Genomic DNA, 14,692 nt, shown 5'->3' with positions numbered 1-14,692 from the left:
TATATGATAATCTGATATGTAGAAATTAAATTGTGTGAATAATATTCATCGTAAATTAACTTGGTGAAACGTTAATAATAATTTAAGTCGCCAGTTTTATCTTCAAGGGTTAAAGGGAGGGGGTACTAAATTTGAGTTTAACTTAAACTTCCAATGCAATTTAAGATGTATTAATGCTGTTTCTATTGAATTTATTGCTTCATACAATCATTACCTCTTGAACAATTGATTCTTTGTGGATATTTTTGTACTTTTAGGGGATTAAATATGAGCTGCCAGCAATGATATGAAACAGATTTTATGCAGACTCCATTTTAATACCTTTATTCGGCAATTATAGTTGGAAGTACAGAGACAGCAAGTTTTGAATTACAGAAAGGAAGAGAAGTTTATATATCACACATAATTTTTATATTAGTTAATCAGTTTGTGGGTACGGTTTAAGCTGACCATATAGACACTGTTTTTATTCTACTGATACAAACCATGCAGGACATTTTTCTGTTCATGGATAGGATGTTAAAAATGTTATTTATTTGAATATGATCAGATCAATCATATGATGAATAACTATATTTTGTGTTTCTCAGAAGTAGTGATAAGGCCAGCAATAGGTATAGGGCGTATATGTCAGAGTAGCAATTCCACTGGAACTGTAGTTATTCCACTGGAGTTGCAGCAAAATACCACTGGAATTACATTCGCATTCCACTGGAATAATTTGACTGGAATTCCACTGGAATACAAGTGAAATAACACTGTAATTTCCACTGGAATTCCAGTGATTATCAGTGGAATAATTTGGCTGGAATCCAGTGAAATAACACTGGAATTTTCACTGTAATTCCAGTGGAAAGCCAATGTAGTTCCAGTGGAATTCCAGCCAAATTATTCCATTGATAATTACTGGAATTCCAGTGGAAATTACAATGGAATATCAGTGGTATTCCAGTGTAATTCCACTGATTTTTTTCTCTAGGGTCATGGTGCATGTGTCTGATGCAGTGAAACACGCACTTAAATGAGTCATGATTCGAACAGTTGTTAATGATGATTCTGTCACTACTGTTTCGCTATTCCGTGACATAGGGGTAGACGAACTATGGATTGTGTTTGGGAAGGCAAAAGACTTTGGATTAATATCTATCAATGGCCTTTCAAATGCACTAGGCAATGAGTGATCTGAGTGATCTGAAACACTAATTGTTATCCATGTCTCTACCTGTTGTGATATGGTTCTCTCTTTGCTTGAAAGGGGGAAAAAGAATATATGTGGGAGACCTTGATTGCATTTGAAGATGTGACTTTAACAAAAAGAATGATGATTAATCAGACTAAATCACCGGGGGTTTTACTGTCAGATTGCACAAACTTAACAGATGGGTATAACATGGTTAACGAAGCAAGAAAATAACTATTTTGCGCAACAGGAACGGCTTTTTGAAGCTATTCCCTCAACTTGGTCTAGTCTTTTCCAGCATGTAAATCATGCAGTATACTTAGGTAGGTGTTTAATGATACAAGCTCTTATGCTACCCACTCCAGGCGGGGACAAAGAGGATAACTTTTGAAAAACTCTTTCTGAGGCCTCATCATTTTGTCAAAAGCTTATACATTGTGGATGTAAGAAAGGATACTGCGGTCATTTTTAATGTGGAAAATCGGGTATCCCGTGCACTGCGATGTGTGAATGTCACGGTGACTGTGAATAAACATGTATTCTTTGCCAAATAGTAATAATTTTAAATAATTGTTAGTACTATAATGATTTTATTTTGTTTTAATTAATCTATCCAAAACTCTACATCGAAGAAATAAATTGAGGACTCATCTTTGAAATTTACGTCATATTTTTAACCGGAAGTGTCAACTTTATATCTAAATATTTACAACATGCTAGAATAAGTGGTTTTGAGGATATCATTACGCCAAAAAATTAATGACCAGCACAAAATAAAATCATTTTCTTTACATTTTGAAAAAAGTTGAAAATTTGAATAAAAATGTTATATTTCTATGTCCGCCATTTTTGGATATTACCGGAAGAAAGGGTTTTTAAGACATATGTCTTATGCATTGTATCCATCAAAAACACCAAAGAAAGGTTTATACGCAATGTAATGATAGTAGCAATACGTTAAAACACATTTCAGTTACCCTCCCTAAAAATAAGCTTATTTAAGTACAATGTCAGTCATATTGAATTTAAACCGGAAGTGGAGTCTCTGAAGACATCTAATCTATTTAATTTATCCAAAAGTAGTAAAAACCAAAGGTCTGTACCAAATATTATGATAGTAGCATGATAATAACACATTTTTACACGCTAGCCTTCGATATTGGGCTGATTTAAGTATGACGTCCGCCATTTTGGATTTTACCGGAAGTGAGACATTTTTTTCAAATGCCTCCCTATCTGAAACAAAAGAGTAATAGGTGAGGAAGGTCTATGCCAAATTTCATGCTTGTAACATGATGTGCACAATTCGTCTGAAATATGCTTGTAGCCGCCGGACTAAGAGAGTCAAGCTGAAACAACCAAGGAATGGCAAAATAATAATCAATTTATAAGTAAAAAAAGCTGTGTCATAAATAGTATCAAAAATTATAAGTAAATACTGGTGTGTCATAAATAGTATCATACCAAGTTAAAAGCACCAACTCCCATTAACACACCACTCTCAAAATGAAGTTTTTGTTTCTCATCTGCAAAATTTCTCTTCTGTAAAATTTTATTGCACTCCCTGTATAAAAATTAAAAACACAAATTAGATCTGAGAAAGAATAATAAAGACAGCAAGATGAAACATTTCCCTATACTAAATAATACAATTATTGATGGAAAACTATGTTCCCCTTTTTAAAAAAAAAATACTTTGATAAATACATTTAAAACAAAAATGAGGTTTACACCAACCAGCACAAAAAGAACAATTGCTTCACTGAGTGCAGTTGGATACGACAGCAGAGGTCCAACCCTGAACAGTAGGGGGAAAAATGGACACAATATTAGCACTTGATACAGGTCTGAATTTGGATTGTAATTAAATATTGGACACATAATAGGTTTCTGACACAGAACAACTGTAGTCAAACAACTTAGATTGGTTGTATGATTTGAATTCATATTACATTTTTGGTTTTTGTGCAATACACTGTGCCATTGCAAATTGAGCCATTACCCACCAAAGTCGATCCTAACCATTCCTTGGAGGTGTGGAAACTTGTGGTATAATTTCAGAGAGATTCATACTCTTAAACACAAGTTATTGTCAGGAAACTACTAAAATGCTTATTTGGTCCCTTACTCCTGTTCAAACCATAACCCCTAAAAATCAATCCCAACCTTACTTTTAAAGGTTATAAACCTTGTGTATAAATTTCATGGATTACTATTTACTTGTACTGAAGTTATTGTCCAGAAACCAACTGTCTTCTGAAGACGCGCTTGATGACAAGGACAACGTGATACCAATATACGACCACAAGAAAAGACATCTAGATGACTAGAGCAGACTTGGGTGTTTTGTATACAACTTTTCATTTTATTTAAGGATTGTTTATGGTGTCCAGCTTGTAATTACTAAATAATTCATCATTTGGTAGCTTTTACATGTAACTTACTTGTAAACTTTATAACATTCTCTAATTTTCAACCCTCCTTTAACAAAACTAATGAGATTTTCATCTTGTACAAAGGTCAACAATGCTCTCAGAAGTAAACATTCAGCATAACATAGCTCTGCATGGATTTCATCTGAAATAAAATCATGCATTTCATGTTGTTAATTAACAGGATTTCAACATTTTAGGGATTTAGAATATATTGTATTTTTGATTAATGTTTACAAAAATGAACTTGTAAAGATAATGTGATTGGTAAACAATATGCAACAGAATCAATATAATGTTGCTATTTAAACAATAAACTATTACATCTATATTCAGTGATGGAATATTGGATGTTTATTTGTGTTTAATGTCTCTGTTAGAATATTACATTTTCTTATACTAGAAATCTAAAATGATTTACAAACAATATTGTGCAGCTATACAAAAAAAAAACTACAGGTTTTACAAACAATTTCATGCAGCCATATTACAACTTTGTTAGTCTTATGGTAGCCTGCTGGGATTAACTGCAAAAGGTTCAATCCCTGTCTTGGTCAAACGAAAGGTTTTATAGTCTATCATAAAGCAGCGTATATTCATATCAAAATAAATATACAAATAAGAAGACGTGGTATATATGTAAGTGTCAATGAGACAACTATCCATCTAAGTCACAATGTGTTAAAGGTAAATATATAGGTTTTACAAACAATGCCATGCACATGAATATGTATGTATTATATTGCCACCGGACATTTAGTAGCCATCAATTTATTATCAATCAATCCTAAATTTACATTTTGTAAAGACAATTCCATTCTGTTATGTAAACTCGAGTGCACAAGCCCAAATGTCTCGCCTTCTTTACTAAACATTGATATTATGTTGATAGTCCTAAATATAAAGCTTTATTACAACTGTCACATAAACTTAACAATAAGCAAGAAAACTAAAAATTGACCCATGAACCATGAAAATGAGGCTAAGGTTAGATGAACCATGCCATGCAGACATGTACAACTAATATTTCTTCCATACAACAAATATAGTTGACCTATTGCTTATAGTTTAAGAAAAACAGACCAAACCACAAAAACTTAACACTGAGCAATGGACCATGGAAATGAGGTTAAGGTCAAATAAAACCTGTGCAACTGACATATAGATCATTAAATATTTCTATACACAAAATATGGTTGACCTATTGCATATAGAATAAGAAAAAAAGACCAAAGCTCAAAAGCTTAACTTTGACCACATAACCATGAAATTGAGGTCAAGGTCAAATGACACCTGCCATCTAGAAATGCACACCTTACAATCATGCCATACATCAAATATAGTAGACCTATTGCATACAGTATAAAAAAAACAGACCAAAACACAAAAACTTAACTATAACCACTGAACCATGAAAATGAGGCCAAGGTCAGATGACATGTGCCAGTTGGACACGTACACCTTACAGTCCTTCCATAGACCGAATATACTAGACCTATTGCTTATAGTATCTGAGTAATGGACTTGACAACCAGAACATAACCTTATTCACTGATCCATGAAATGAGGTTGAGGTCAAGTGAAAACTGTCTGACGGGCATGAGGACCTTGCAAGGTACGCACATACCAATATTGTTATTCTATTACTTATAATAAAAGAGAGAATTTAACATTAACTTTTTTTATCAAGTAGTTACTGAACCATGAAAATGAGGTCAAGGACATTGGACATGTGACTGACTGAAACTTTGTAACATGAGGCATCTATATACAAAATATGAGGCCTCCAGGTCTTCCACCTTTTAAAATATAAAGCTTTCAAGAAGTAAGCTAACACCGCCACCAACGCTGCCACTGGATCACTATCTCTATGTCAAGATTTCTGCGACTTAAGTCGCAGGCTCAACAAAAATCAGTAGGTTCAACATCATTCTACAAATGCTTTAATACAAATAAACAAAAAAAATATAATTAAGTGTTACCTTCTTTAAGAAGAGATGGCTTCATTCCAGAACGTGTTATGGTTTCAGTGAAGGAATATTTACGCCTGTGTCGATCACAAACATGCAATGATTTTTTCAATGCCTGAATAGCTGCCTCAATATCAGTCTGAAAAATTAAAAACATAAAATTTAATATATAACTAAACGGACAGGCTGTAAATTTTCAGAAGTCAGTCACAGCAAGAGATGTACCAGCCATCACAAAGCTAGCAAATAAGTAAGTTTACATTATGCATGTTGTGTGAGTAAAAATGCTCTTTGACTTTGTTCTTTATTTGGCTTTTTAAGATTTTTTTATATAAGAGAGTCACTAATGAGTTTTTAGTATACAAACCTTTATTGTGGTATCTATTTACAAGAAAAATGGAAAATCTTGCAGATACAAATTTTACAAAATATTTTTATAGTCTCAACCATATTTTTTATCTGTTCTTCTCATGTCATAGTACGTTTTAGTTTACTTTGAAAATATATTTTTAACCAAAGTACTACCATAATTCTAGTATTAATATTTCGGTCTTGTACACTGATAAAAATAAATTACAGGTTATTACCATATCAAATGTCATGACAGCCTGAATGTAAAGTATGGTCCCGTATCCCAGGGCATGATACATACTGTTGTTTGACCTACAAAATAAAAGTTAAAATGAACCAACTCCTTTAGATCAAAATATCACATGGACAAGTCTGCCAAAAGGCAATTTGCTAGGCTTATATTTTTTTGATATCAAAACAATTGATACATAAATTGCTTAATTGAGACTAAATGTAAGCAAAATCAGTATTAGCAGATGATCTTCTTAAATTCAGTTGTTGATGATAAAACAAAAATCCAATTCTTTTCACAGACTCTCTGTATGTGTAATATATTGTAAACAAACTAGTTCTAGCCGTTTTAGCAAGAAGAAAATAACATGAATATAAATCATTCCAAATTTTAAAATGTGGATCCTTGTCTAATTACATCGAGTACATTTGAAAATAACAAAATAAAATTGCTATGAATAAGACAAGATAGGACTAAACAAGAAATTAAGTATCCCCCCAAAATAAGTTGGCTTTCAGTAACTTTCAAACAAACTTTCAATATGAAATTATGTTTTGAAGATCTAATTACGAACCCTGGTTCCATCCTAGCTTTGGCATCTGTGAATTTGTTGTTGAGGAAAAGCTTGAGAGCTGTACTGGTTTGTTCTATAGCATCTGATAGGTCTAAGTTTGACCTGAAAAAGAAAAGGTCATGTAATGTTGTGTGGGAAATCGTAGAATAACATGCTTAATAGTAATTGAGCGTTCATTATGAAATAGTTTCACAAATTTAGATTACCGGTAGATCAATAATTTTTCATGACTATTTTTTGTATCCATAATAGTATTGAGGACTATGGTAAATAAAACTTTATACCACTACCTTTAAACATTTAAAAAACATATGTTTTCATTGTATTGGCTAGCATTTCAAATTAATAAAAGTATGATAACGGGTAATAGGATCCTGAATGCATGATCAAATTCTTATGACTTACCGAGAAACATTTCCTACAGAACTAGCCATCCTAAGCCTTTATATATTGACCAGATGTATCATTTCATTATCCAAGAAAACAACTGAGGCAATCGTATCTACTTTCAATGTGAATCTTTATTGATCATAATACTTCATGTGGTGGAATCGGCAGAAAAACAAAATTATTGATTATTTATTGTTTAAGCTTTATAAGTGCAACAATCATTGCTGATTTTTACCAATAGATTGTTAAATAGAAATGTCAATATAGCTGATTTCTATCAATAAAGGAAATCAATTCTGCTAATCAAAATATGCAACATAGAAAAATTCAATAATTCTGTTGTTGATGCATACGTCCAACTCATTGTATTCTTCATATACATCTTTTTGGTAGCACATCAAGTGTATTCATTTTACATTTGATTTAACAGTACAATCATTATATTATGTACAGTACACACAAAGTCATTCACTAAAAATTCCCTATTGGTTGTAATTTTCACATCAATGCTGGTTGTTGTGGGGCATTATATCTGAAAAATATCTCAGTATATTCCATATAGAATAAACGGACTAACATCTCCCCTTCATCTATAGAAGTCTCTCCAGTGAAAAAGTATTGCAAAGAAATGGTTAAGGCTTTATGAATATAAATGAGATAAGGGGGAAATTAAACAGTATTTGATATTTAACAATTTCTATTTAATGGTTAATAGGAATGGTAATCTGAACATTTTTTATTAATTCAACAATCAAAGACATAAGGAAGGGCATGAATTCTGTGGTCTGCACAAGGCCTTCTAGCACCATAAGCTATCGCAATAAATATGACACATTTTACAGTAAAATTTATTCTAAATCTGGTGTCACAATTTTACAGAAAATTGCTACTTCAAATTTCAGGGTGCTGTCTGAAAATACTCATAACACAGGCCTCCAAAAGAACTAATCCTATAGCACTCTGAAAAGATTTCATCAAGACAATTAAGAATATGTCTGATTCATTCATTGTACGAGAGGTGGGGCATGGACCTATGGGCCAATGCCTTAGGTGTATTGAAAAGGATATGCTATATGGCAAACAAGTATAAATTTGAGTGGCCATGTAAATGTTTCTAAAATTAAATAACTTAATCTTGAATATAAAGGACAAGGCCAGAGGTCATCTTCAATGTGATTTAACATTTGTCCTTTAACCTTTCGAATATTAGACCACAAAAAACATAAGATCGCCGTGTGTTGAAGGGATGACATAATTCTGTTTCAGATAATTGTGTTCATTATTTGAAATTGAAGAAGTCTACAGACGTTGCTGGCATTGTTTATGCAAACAAAGAGGATTGAACATGATAATCCTTACATGAAATGAACTGTTCAAGTGATTTTAACCTTTTATTGACTTCAATTTAGAGAAAATATCCAAAATAAAAAAATAAAATTACATAATAACTTCCTGCTAGATAACACAACAATAAATGTTAAACCCCCAAAAAATGTTAAGAACTAATTATTTATTAAATGGCATTATAGGAAAGAAGATTTTATTTCCATGTCAAACATTTTTCTCAAAAGTGTTCCTAGGTGAATTATTAAACCAGGGATATCGTTACCATAAATAACTTAAAACCTTTACTAAATTTTTCCATAGATATAAAGATTTGGTATTGAAGTTTGGTTGTACCTGTAGAAAACTTATTTCAAACGTGATAGCACATTCTCATTTTTACGGAAATGTTGTTAACCATGCCAGGAAATTAAGAAATGAATGATCCATGTTATCTTGTCCCTCCTTTAAATAAACTTATTCTAAAAGGTTACCTATACAACACTGTAATAAGATCATTGAATATTGTTTTTATTGGTATACATATTGATTTTGTTATCAGTAAATTAAAAGCTAACTAAATATTACTAGTATGCTATATACAGATACATATTCATGGATCTACAATCTATCGATACCTGTTACTTGGCATTGCACAAGGTCATGTTTTTTCTCTGGCTGTTTATGACGTCTTTAAACTAAATCCATTGGATGTTGGATGTGTACGGATTAATCGTTATCTTTGATGCATGATTTTTTTATTAGTTGTAAGTGGCTTAAGTTTTGAACTAGCTGTCAGATAACTGTGAGTACTCTCAGATCTATTCATTGTGTCTTTTTGTGTTGGGATGTATAAGTACCCGGCCATGTCCACTTGTATTTTTGACCATCTGATGAGTTAATATAAAAAAAGATGATGTGGTATGATTGCCAATGAGACAACTATCCACAAAAGACCAAAATGACACAAACATTAACAACTATAGGTCACCGTACGGCCTTCAACAATGAGCAAAGCCCATACCGCATAGTCAGCTATAAAAGGCCTCGATAAGAAAATGTAAAACAATTCAAACGAGAAAACTAACGGCCTTATTTATGTAAAACAAGAGTGCACACACTGAAATGTCTCGCCTTCTTTACTAATCATTGATATAATGTTGATAGTCCTATTAAAGTACTATAAAGCTTTATTACAACTGTCACATAAACTTAACATTAACCAAGATAGCTAAACAAAGACTAATGAACCATGAAAATGAGGTCAAGGTCAGATGAACCATGCCAGGCAGACATGTACAGCTAACAATGCTTCCATACATTAAATATAGTTGATCTATTACTTATAGTTTTAGAAAAATAGAGCAGAAAAAAAACTTAACACTGTGCAATGAACCATGAAATTAAGGTCATGGTCAAATAAAACATGCGGGACTGACATATAGATCATGAAACATTTCCATACACCAAATATAGTTGACCTTTGGCATTTAATGCTAGATAAAAAGACCAAAACTCAAAAACTTAACTACAACCACTGAACCATGAAAATGAGGTCAAGGTCAAATGACATCTGCCTGCTAGACATGTACACCTTACAATCATTCCATACAACAAATATAGTAGACCTATTGCATAAAGTATAAGAAAAACAGACCAAAACACAAAAAACTTAACTATAACCGCTGAACCATGAAAATGAGGTCAAGGTCAAATGACATCTGCCCGCTAGACATGTACACCTACAAGCATTCCATACAACAAATATAGTAGACCTATTGCATAAAGTATACGAAAAACAGACCAAAACACAAAAACTTAACTATAACCACTGAACCATGAAAATGAGGTCATGGTCAGATGACACCTGCCAGTTGGACATGTACACCTTACAGTCCTTCCATACACTGAATATACTAGCCCTATTGCTTATAGTTTCTGAGATATGGACTTGACCACCAAAACTTAACCTTGTTCACTGATCCATGAAATGAGGTCGAGGTCAAATGAAAACTGTCTGACAGGCATGAGGACCTTGCAAGGTACACACATACCAAATATAGTAATCCTATTACTTATAATAAGAGAGAATTCAACATTACAAAAAATCTGAACTCTTTTTTCAAGTGGTCACTGAACCATGAAAATGAGGTCAAGGACAGTACATTGGACATGTGACTGACAGAAACTTCCTAACATAAGGCATCTATATACAAAGTATGAAGCATCCAGGTCTTCCAGCTCCTAAAATATAAAGCTTTTAAGAAGTAAGCTAACACCGCAGCCGCTGTAGCTGCCTCCCCCGGATCACTATCCCTATGTCGAGCTTTCTGCAACAAAAGTTGCAGGCTAGACAAAAATGAAGCCTTTTTCAACTGATTTTTATAGTTCGTTCTTATGTTGTACTGTTATACCACTGTCCAAGGTTAGGGGAGGGTTGGGATCCCGCTAACATGTTTAACCCCGTCACATTATTTATGTATGTGCCTGTCCCAAGTCAGGAGCCTGTAAATTCAGTGGTTGTCGTTTGTTAATGTGTTACATATTTGTTTTCCGTTCATTTTTTTTACATAAATAAGGCTGTTAGTTTTCTCGTTTGAATTGTTTTACATTGTCTAGATACTAGAAACTTGATACCCTTAGGAACATTCAGTTAAAGTTTGAAGGTATTTGGCCCAGTAGTTTTAGAGAAAAAGATTCTTGAAATAGATGATCTTGACAGTCAACAGAGGACGACAGATGTCAATTGATGGCCTGGTGAGCTGAAAGACAATAACAATCAAAACCAAGGAGTAAACAAAGACTCACAAAACCAAAGGACATTTACATCAACAGTTATAAATAATAGTTAAGAAACAACGAAAATTGGAAATATTTATTTTTTCTATCAAAATGGACACTTAATTTTGATAAAAAGGATGTTTTAATCTCCAGTTAAGAGGCCAGAACTGCAGTTGAAGATTTTCTAATCTCCAGTTGTGACAAGGCAATTCTGTAACATGTCTGCTATGATCATTTCCACTTGTCATTATAAGAGTACCTAATTTTTTCAATTAATCACAAATTTCAACAGGTAATAACTCAAATAAAAAAATTCTAACTGCATTCATATTTTAACTACATTAGCTGCGGAACTGTAGCTCTTTGTCCCTTGTGTTATTTTCTTATTATTTGCAGACCATAGGTAACATAAAATAACAGTAGGACCTAAGAGCTATGGTTACGCAACATATGATACATAAATAACTTTGGTGCCAAACCGTCTTCCTGTTTCACAGTGATTCACTCAAACCAGCAATCATAATTTTCTGTCAAACACCTTGTGTGTACAGTGCATACAAATTTAGTTTCAACACTTTGGAATTTCTTTGGTATGGAAATATTGACCTGTTTTGTGCATGAAATATTCAAATTTTAAAGTAAATTTGGATTTTATTAGATAAATACTTACCATCATAAATTCTGAGTGTAACCCCAATTGCGTCATAGGTCAGATGGAAAATCCCAACTAAAAATAAACGTATTCTCACTGGTCCGGACATATACCCCTGTTTGCCCATATTCTTCCATTCAATTTCCTCAAGACAAAAAACATAAGGAAAGGGGATGAAGGGGAGGTGGGTGGGACCTATAATTTATGATGGTAAGTATTTATCTAATAAAATCCAAATTTACTTTAAAATTTGAATATTTTATAGCTATAAATACGTTACCATCATAAATTCTGAGTAACAGAATCTAACGTAAAGCTGAATCCCCTGTAACAGAAGAAACAGGAGGAAAGTTCAATCTTTGTGCTGAAACTATAGGTCCAAGAGAGTATAAACTCTCGGCAAAAGTAGCCATAGATTGGAGGTAGTGAGATATAAAAGAGTTCTCATTTCTCCAGAAACCTGCAGACAGTACCTCTTCCAAAGATGCACTGTTAAACAGAGCCCAGGATGTAGAGATACCCCTAACATCATGAGCTTTAACATTAAAACTATTTAAAAGTTCTGCCTTAGAAGAACCATAAGCTAAAGATATGCATTTGCATATCCAAGTAGAAATAGTTTTAACAGAAAGATCTGAGATTCCTTTTTTAATAGGAATAAAGAGTCTTGAGTTAGAAACAGAACGTAAACTACACGTTCTTTCCAGATAAATAGAAAGGATTCTTACTGGACATAAAAGTACAGAAATAGAATCGCTAGGGAGTGCAGGAATCACAACTGGTTCTGCACCCTTATCTGGAATCTGATTCTTTGCCAAAAAAGCAGGATCCGTTAAAAGAGTAACCGAAGATTTATCCCTGTTAAATCGAAGGCAAGCATCAGAAATAGAGAAGGCATGGATTTCACTCCTTCTCCGTCCAGAAGCCAAAGCTAAAAGAAAACAGCATTTATAGGAAAGAAACCTTAAATCTATTGTTTCTGCTGGTTCAAAAGGAGGAAGTTTTAAAAAGGATAAAACTAGTCCAAGGTCCCACTTAGGAACTAAAGTTTTTTTTGTCTTGGTCTTTCAAGACTAAAACTACGAACCAAAAGAGAAATATGTTCATTGATTCCAAAATCTGGGCCACCAGAAATATGAATAGTTCTTGAGATAGCTGATCTATATCCCTTAATAGTAGAGGGACATAATCCTTTGGATTCAAAAAGAAAAACTAGAAAGTCTGCTAATTGTTGTACAGTGACTTGGAAAGGATCAATTTCCCGCTCACTACACCAATCTGAGAAGATTGACCATTTTGCATCATAGACAATGCTAGTGGAGTCTCTGACAGACTTTGTGAGATGCTTGGTTGCTCCTTCAGAAAAACCTCTCTTTCTGAGGCTAACCCTGAGAGAAGCCAGGCGTGTAGATGAAGTTTTTCTGGATTTTGATAAAGAACCTTGCCCTTGATTTGAGACAGAAGGTCTGGTCTCAGAGGTAGAACTAGAGGACAAGCACATGATAGGCGCAGAAGGTCTGGAAACCAAGACTGTTTTGGCCATGCTGGAGCAATAACTATGATCTTGCAATTTTCCCCTGCTATTTTCTGAAGTACTGGGGAGAGAAACCTGAAAGGAGGGAAGGCGTACCCGAACATTCCTTTCCAAGATAGGCTCATTGCGTCTACTGCAAAAGATTTTGGATCTGGAACCGGAGACACAAATGTTAGAAGTTTGTGATTGAGACTGGTCGCAAACAGATCTATCTGAGGTGACCCCCAATGAAGAGTCACAGCTTTGAAAACTACTTGAAGTAGTTCCCACTCCGTGTTTACTGGAGCAAGGGATCTGGATAGAGTGTCGGCTAGAATATTGAGGTGCCCCGCAATATGTCTCACCACTAGATGAACCTGGAGTTGAAAACACAGAAGGAGAATGTCTCTGGCTATCTGATAAAGAGAAGGTGAATGAGTTCCTCCCTGATTCTTGAGATAAGCTACAACTGTTGTGTTGTCCGTGGCCAGAATGACAGACTGATTCTTTAGAGACATTTGGAAATGATTCAGTGCAAACAGAACTGCTTTCATTTCCAATACATTGATATGCTCTTCCAAAAGATCTGGACTCCAGACTCCCGAGATTGTAAGCCCCTCCAGATATGCTCCCCAACCGAGGGTGGAGGCATCTGTGAATAATGTTAGACTGGGAACTTGAGGGGACAGACATAGGCCCCTCATTACATTTTCCCGTACTAACCACCATTGAAGGTGTGGAAATAAAGGCTGAGTGATTGGAATCAATGCTTCCCATTCTTGTGAAGCTGCAATCCATAACTTGTGCAGATAAAACTGAAGCGGACGAATGTGAAGTCGTCCCAATGGAATTACATCTGCCAGAGAGTTCAATAGACCCAGAAGTTGCAAGAATTGACGTGCTGTGACTGATTGAACCGTCAGGAATAAATGTATTTTCTGACATAGTTTTGTAAATTTCTCCTCTGGTGGGAGGACTAGGCCTACACTGGTTAGGAAATGTTCTCCCAGGAAAACAAAGTCTTGAGACGGAATTATCTCTGACTTTTTCCAAGAGATAAGGAAGCCTAGGGACAGAAAACAATTGATGACCAAATCTGTCTGAACCCTCAATTTGATTGGGCAAAATTCCTTGAGAAGGGAATCATCCAGATAGGAATGAATCTGAATAGACAGGGAATGTAGGTGAGCTATAGCAGCCTGCATGATTTTTGTAAAAGCCAAAGGGGCTGTAGACAGGCCAAAAGGGAGAGCCTTGAACTGGAAAACTTTGTTGTTCCAAACGAAGCGAAGGT

The 14,692-nt window shown here is 34.2% G+C and overlaps 1 protein-coding gene across 1 annotated transcript in view; it reads right to left on the bottom strand.

Annotated features, from left to right (window-relative positions):
- The window catches only part of LOC134700406 (tetratricopeptide repeat protein 39B-like), a 56,171-nt gene that overhangs the window by 37,044 nt on the left and 4,435 nt on the right, over nt 1-14,692 (bottom strand). The window contains exons 3-7 of the mRNA XM_063561805.1: nt 6,740-6,841; nt 6,170-6,245; nt 5,595-5,721; nt 3,625-3,757; nt 2,645-2,744 (exon numbers count right to left, since the gene is read on the bottom strand). Coding sequence (XP_063417875.1) covers nt 2,645-2,744; nt 3,625-3,757; nt 5,595-5,721; nt 6,170-6,245; nt 6,740-6,841 — 538 coding nt within the window. The remainder of the gene's footprint in view (nt 1-2,644; nt 2,745-3,624; nt 3,758-5,594; nt 5,722-6,169; nt 6,246-6,739; nt 6,842-14,692) is intronic.

This window comes from Mytilus trossulus, unplaced genomic scaffold (assembly GCF_036588685.1).
Source record: "Mytilus trossulus isolate FHL-02 unplaced genomic scaffold, PNRI_Mtr1.1.1.hap1 h1tg000138l__unscaffolded, whole genome shotgun sequence".
NCBI classification, from domain to species: domain Eukaryota; kingdom Metazoa; phylum Mollusca; class Bivalvia; order Mytilida; family Mytilidae; genus Mytilus; species Mytilus trossulus.
The sequence above is the reverse complement of the archived record's forward strand: the minus strand, read 5'-3'. Positions and strand labels throughout refer to the sequence as shown.